Source organism: Polistes canadensis, unplaced genomic scaffold (genome assembly GCF_001313835.1).
Source record: "Polistes canadensis isolate GaletaPanama2010 unplaced genomic scaffold, ASM131383v1 scaffold_31, whole genome shotgun sequence".
NCBI classification, from domain to species: Eukaryota; Metazoa; Arthropoda; class Insecta; order Hymenoptera; family Vespidae; genus Polistes; species Polistes canadensis.
This window is the reverse complement of record NW_014569578.1, coordinates 724546-731264: the sequence shown is the minus strand read 5'-3', so window position 1 is coordinate 731264 and position 6719 is coordinate 724546. Positions and strand designations below refer to the sequence as shown.

Sequence of the window (6719 nt, the reverse complement as noted above, 5' to 3'; positions counted from 1 at the left end):
GATTACTCACCTTTCGATTTGAAGAAGGACAGTAGTAGTGTCTAAACGACTCGAGATACATTTATTTTTGCTTTTTTTTTACTTCCCCCCTATTTTTTTTTTTTTTTTTTTTTTTTTTTTTTTTTTTTTTTTAATATTTATTGACTCACGACGGAAGAACGACGACAACGAGAGACAGAAAAAGGATTTCGGGGAAAGAGGAGTATATAAGGAATACAAGGAACGATTTAGAGAAAGAAAAAAAGAGAGAGAGTGAGAGATAGGTCTACCTTGTCGAAGGTACAGGATATCCCTGAAGCGAGTGACTGAATGCTACGTTCTGACCCTGAGAACAAGATACCACTTCCCATCCCTCGTATTTCCTGCCCGAGGAACGCGGTGCTATCTTGGTGGTACCCTCTGAAATAGTCACGTAGAATACTCAAAGGAGAAACGTATTTCTATCTTTAACTCGGTAGTGGTAGATACTACCTTGTCACTGGGACAGGAAATCCCTGAGTCGCGCAATCCAACGCCGCTGTCGTCATCTTTGGAACATCGACCAGCTTGCCGCCCTCATAACGTTCACCAGCAATGCGTGGTGAGACATTGCCGGTTGGTTCTGCAAGCAAGGTCGGTCGATTCAAAGATACGACTTTATCGAATTTTTATTCAATCTCTAATCAATTCAATTACGATCGACTCTCGAAATTTTCCTCGTTGGATTTATCCCTTTTTCTTTTTTTTTTTCTAGATTTTTATTTTGTACCTGAATGCGGGTGCCGGGAAGCCTTGAACTGGACATATGAGACCAATCATTTCGTTTATAGAAATGACTTTTTTCATCGAATTGACATCCTTATCCTTGACATTTGGTCGAACACTACCACGCGGTTCTGTAAGCAAGGTCGATTCAAAGATACGACGAATCGAGCTCAAATTGGTCTCTAATCGATTGAATTATCATCTGAAGCTCTAACTTTCCTTATCGAATTATTCGTTCGTCTATATTTTTTGTACCTGAATGCGGGTGATGGGAAGCCTTGTACTGGACACACGAGACCAATCATATCGTTCATAGAGATGATTCTTTTCATGAAATTGACATCCTTATCCTTGACATTTGGCCGAACGCTACCACGCGGTTCTGTAATTTTTTAACGAATATTTCTTCCAAAAATGATTCAACTGTTATTCCATTAAAAAGTCGTCGATGCACGGCACACGATTTCAAAGACAAGGTATTCTAAAGATTATCCTATTCTCTACCGTTGCTCACCTGTATAAAGGTAAAGGACTACCCTGAGCCTCGCAGAGCAACGTCACAGCCTGTCCCTGAATTTTCATCATTCCGTCGAATTTTGATCTAGGTGGCAATCGAGGAGGACTACTTCCGATTGGTTCTAAAAATCAAAATGTACAAAAATCCCAACTTCATGTCTATCACTCACAGCTATCTTTTTCAATTTTATTCGGGGAAAAAAAAACTAAAGAAGACATTTATTCTCTCCCTTCCTCTCTCTCTCTCTCTCACTCTCTCTCCTATCGGATATCCAAAAATACAAACCAAGTAATACATTTCTTCGAAATAGATTTCAGTGAAACATTTCTACGTAACCTCTCTCTCTCTCTCTCTCTCTCTTTCCTTCCATGCTTTTTCTTAAAGCCCAAACTCCAAGCCAAAATTTCGACCGCACGACGTCCTATATTTAGTCAACCTATTTGCATTAGAGCGTACCTGAAGACTGGAAGTGGATTTGCTTGCGCCTGACATAACATCGCCAAAGCTTTTTCTACCGGAAGCTCAAGGACCGTTATTTTAGCCGTTGGTGGTACTTTTGGTGCAGCACGATTCACCGGTTCTAAATAAATCAACGCGGTTTTTCAATTAAATTGCTCGATCAATCGATTGATCATTTAATAAACGAATATAATCGAATAATGATTAGATCATCGTTATGATGGAACTCCCATAGGTATAACGTTCGATAGAATTCATTAATATGATATTAAAGTTCCTTGCGTGCGATGAAACGTATACAAGGAAGAGAAGTAGAATTCACGTATGTTGTTTACGTAAGTACCTGAAAGCTGGTAGAGGGTGTCCCTGGGCGGGACACAACATTGTAACGGGTGCTCCGATGTAACTAGCAAGTACATCGTATTTCGACGTTGATGCGACTCTAGGCTTGGCACCGTTAACTGGCTCTATGAAATATGATCACCGTGTTAAAAAAAAATGAAAATTAATAATATAAATCGATGTGAAAAATTTACATTTCAAAATTACATACAAAATAAATACAAATAAAAACGAATGACCAAAATCGTTTTATTTCAACGTTCTTTTTAAGCTAAACGTAGTTTGTGTAAGTCGAATTAAACTGAAAATGAAACGGGGGAATAAGCCACGTCGTAAATTTTCATGCTTTAAACTCAATTTAAAGCTGACCATAATTAAAACGAGCTGCAGCGTACACACAATGTCGTCTGCGGAAGGTATATAAATTGAATGAACTGACCTAAATGCGGGAGCAGGGAAGGCCTGTACGTCGCAGAGCAAACTCAACTCGATGCCCATCGTCACTTCGAAAGAATTGGATTTTGCTGATTTTGGAAACTTCGGTGACACGCGACCAGCCGGTTCTCCGCGTTTAAACGAAACAGTTATTGTATTATCGTGATGACGATAAAGACAACCGTAACAAGCTTAAATACCCCTACAGGGAAACGCACCACCAGTTTTATCATTTTCGTCTAATATTCGATAATTTCCTAATTAATTTCATAATGTTTGCACTTTATTAATGATATAGGATTATCGATTTTTCATCATCCTTTCGCTCAGTAAATTTTCTTCATCGTTTTATCTCATCATACATTCTGATTTAACTTTTTTCTTTTATAACTATATAATTCGATTATTACGTTACCTGTAAGTAGGAGGTGGAGAAGCTTGAGCTGAACACGTTAACGCTACAGAAGATTTCGCATGTTTAACGTAAGTAACGCTTTTAGCCTCGCTTTGAAACGCAGGAGCCTTCGAGCCTACCGGTTCTGCGAAAGAATACCAGCAAAAATCATGGAAACGGCTATTCCTATAGATCTATACCTGAACGATGGAACTGGGAAACCTTGAGCCGGGCAAAACAAAGTCGACGTACTTCCTTTGGCACGTATGAATGAATGCACGCGGTCATCGCTTGAGAATTTTGGCGCCTTCGCTCCTACTGGCTCTGACGGCGTAAAAATAACAACAAGGCGAACGATTTAATTCGAGAATGAGATTCGACAGGCATCCGTTATAAGAACATCAAGAATTACAAGATACCTCATTGAACAAAAGGAAAGAAAACAGAAATGAAAAGAAAAGAATATGCATTCATTGATACAATGAAACGAAGTAATACGTAATTATCCCGTATGAAAATAAGAACACGATCAATAAAAAGATACTCTATCTACCTGAATGCTGGCACTGGGTGTCCCTGAGCTTGGCACTGCATCACCATTCCAGCCAATGACCTCGCCTGCAGCCATCGTTTGGCATCGCCCGTAATCGAAGGCGCTTTACTGCCCACAGGTTCTTACAACCCAAAAAGACTCTTTTCAACGATCGTATGATAATAACTAAAGGGTACGATCGAATCATTTCCGTCGTTAATATAAAAGGGAATATCTTTAGAAACGAAATAACGGTTCCTAGCGCAATATGCCTTAAAATATGTGTCTTGTGCAAACCTCAAAAATCAATTCTCTTTCATTACTTTATTTCTTTTTTTTTTTTGACTTCGCAGACTTTACCTGAAAGTTGGAACAGGGTAAGCCTGCCCTTGGCAAGGAATCACGATATCCATCGAAGTCCTTCTTTCCATTAAACTTCCTTTCTCACCCAATATCGATGGTGCTTTACTTCCAACGGGTTCTAACGATACAGAGATTATTCGCGATTATGAAATCATTTTTATCGAGAAATTCATTAGCGAGTTACGCAGCCAAATATTACCTAAAACTTGGGACAGGATAACCTTGGGCAGGACAAAATAGTATAATACTCGACATCGTACTGTGTTCCTTCCAATCACGTTTGGAGTCATCGATCAATGACGGAGCTTTGAATCCGACCGGGTCTAATGGTGGAAATTCAAAAAGAAGCTTTTGGGATACGTTCGTCGACAAAAGAAAATAGTAATAGAAAAAAAAAGAAGAAAAAAATAATAAAATAGATAAAATAAAAAAAAAAAAGAAGAAGGCATTTACCTAAAACTTGGCACAGGATATCCCTGAGCCGGGCACATCAAGACGATACTGGAATTCGCCTTTTTGTCCTTCCATCCGCCTTTCAAGTCACCCGTTAACGCAGGAGCTTTCGTTCCAATTGGTTCTAACGATGATAAATACGCTTTGACGTTTATATTTTTTTTCTCTTTTTCTTTTAATTAATATCGGAAGCACGTGCGCGAGATATGGACAATTTTTAAGCATATATATGTTGTTTTGTTAAAAAAACATTTACCTAAACATTGGTACAGGATGACCCTGAGCAGGGCACGCGAGCACTGTATTCGAGTTAGCTCTCTTCTTTAACCATCCGCCTCTTAATTCACTCGTGAAAGTCGGTGCTTTGGTTCCTACCGGTTCTAACGGATACAAATTGGCATGCAATCAGCGCTAATACACACATTACTTGTTATTTCATTTCATTTTTATAAATTTATTTATATAATTTGTATTATTGCGTGTTATATAATTTAATTTTAAAACACCCATAAACTTGGTCGCGAGTGTAAGCGCGTCTCAAAAAAAATATAGTGTGTAATAAAAATAAAATATTATAATATATATTTTTAAGCGTTCCCTTAAGTGAATATTTTCGAGTAACAAATAATATTTAATTAATAAGCTATTATTTCTTGGATATTAATGATTTACCTATACATAGGTACGGGATAACCCTGAGCTGGACAAAACAACACGACTGACGAGTCTGCTCGGTTGTTCATCATAACGCCAACTACGTTGCCCGTCAATGCTGGTGCTTTGCCTCCGACAGGTTCTAATAAAATAACGAGATAGATCGAGCAACCTAATATATTCTCAAAATGGAACGAAAAACCGGAAGAGAGTACCCCTTGCAAGAGAGATGATACGATTGAGAGCGTGTGTTCTTTAATCTATAAGCGCAACATATAAATTACCTAAATGATGGCACAGGATAAGCCTGTGCTGGACACTGCAGTACGATGCTAGAATTCGTCCCTTTTTCCATCCATACGCCTTTTACATCACCTCCGGTTAACGTTGGTGCTTTACTTCCAACTGGTTCTAACAGCGTAAAAATAAATTTCAAACAAAAAAAAATAATAATAGATAGATAGAAAATTGTAGTAAATTATAAGAATACCGATTGGAACAGGGGACCCAATGCACGAAAAATCCTTCTTTTAAATTAAATTCTAATAGATTACTATACACATCCACGCAATTATACCAAGTATGTAGAAAAGAAATCAAAAAGAAAATCGTTTACCTAAAATAAGGTACAGGATAACCCTGAGCAGGACACGTTAGCACAACGCTACCGTCAGTTTGTTTTTCCAATATCATTATCATTTTTATATCACCCGTCAGTGCTGGTGCCTTACCTCCGACTGGTTCTAATAACGCAAGAAAAGGAAACAAAAGTAACAATACTGTCAACCAAGTGAATTTCAATAAAAATAACCATCGGTTGGAACAGGGAACCCATAAGAATTAAAATCATATACCTTGAAAATAATTCGACTAATTAAAACTGTTACTTTTATATCTGTAACGATAAATTAACAGAAGAGTATATATTAACGCGAGAAATTCAAGTCTAAAAAGAGACAACAAAGATGTTAAAATAATTAACATCGGACTTCCTAAAACTATCTTAATTAGTTACGTAAAATGGAGAAAACTAGAGTGGAAAGATACTTCATTTAGAGATTAATAAAGGTTTACCTAAAGGAAGGTACGGGGTAGCCTTGTGCTGGACACGTCAAGACAACGCTTGAACTTGCTTTGTTCTCCATCCATCCGCCTTTTAAATTGCCTGTCAACGCCGGCGCCTTGCTTCCGACTGGTTCTAACGATTTTCACATACATACACAACAAACATACAAAGAAAAAAAGAAAGAAAGGGAGAGAGAGAGAAACCTACTGAGAGACATTGAAGAAAGCATGCTCTTTCTCCGAATAAATACGAACGAAAAAAATGCCGTACAAGTCTCTTTTCGACTTCTCTATCTAGATACTTAATATAAAAGTACCTATATATTGGAACTGGGAACCCCTGGGCAGCACAGAAGAGAGTGAGATCTTGGCCAATGACTCGATCGTACCAGGACTTCTTAGCATCGCTCGAAAACTTTGGTTTCCTCGTTGACATTGGCTCTACAATCGTGAGATTTGCCAAAGGAACGATAAAATCATTGGAATACAAAAGAACAACTTACTAATATCGAATTACTTGAAATTCTCATTTTTTAATGATTCTTGTCTTCTCTAATCGTCTACATGTAACTATGTAAATGTAATATACCTATAAGTTGGAACTGGGAACCCCTGGGCAGGACAGAAGAGAGTAAGATCTTGACCAACGATTCGATCATACCAGGCCAACTTAATGTCGCTCGAAAACTTTGGTTTCTTCGTTGCCACTGGTTCTATAATCATGAGATTTGCCAAAGAAACCAATAATAATCGGAACGCAA

The 6719-nt window shown here is 38.0% G+C and overlaps 1 protein-coding gene across 47 annotated transcripts in view; it reads right to left on the bottom strand.

The window, feature by feature from the left end:
• Positions 1-6719, bottom strand: part of LOC106784137 (Down syndrome cell adhesion molecule-like protein Dscam2) — a 66785-nt gene that overhangs the window by 30090 nt on the left and 29976 nt on the right. For 8 of the 47 annotated variants that reach the window (XM_014743340.1, XM_014743342.1, XM_014743318.1 and 5 more), the window contains exon 7: positions 3092-3215. The exons of 17 other annotated variants lie outside the window; for them this stretch is intronic. In XM_014743340.1, the coding sequence (XP_014598826.1) occupies positions 3092-3215 (124 nt within the window). Of the gene's footprint in view, positions 1-1717; positions 1842-2063; positions 2188-2912; positions 3037-3091; positions 3216-3783; positions 3905-4239; positions 4364-4911; positions 5036-5177; positions 5305-6275; positions 6400-6547; positions 6672-6719 lie in introns of all 47 variants that reach the window. 22 more of the 47 variants (XM_014743338.1, XM_014743327.1, XM_014743341.1 and 19 more) reach the window with 9 other exon arrangements.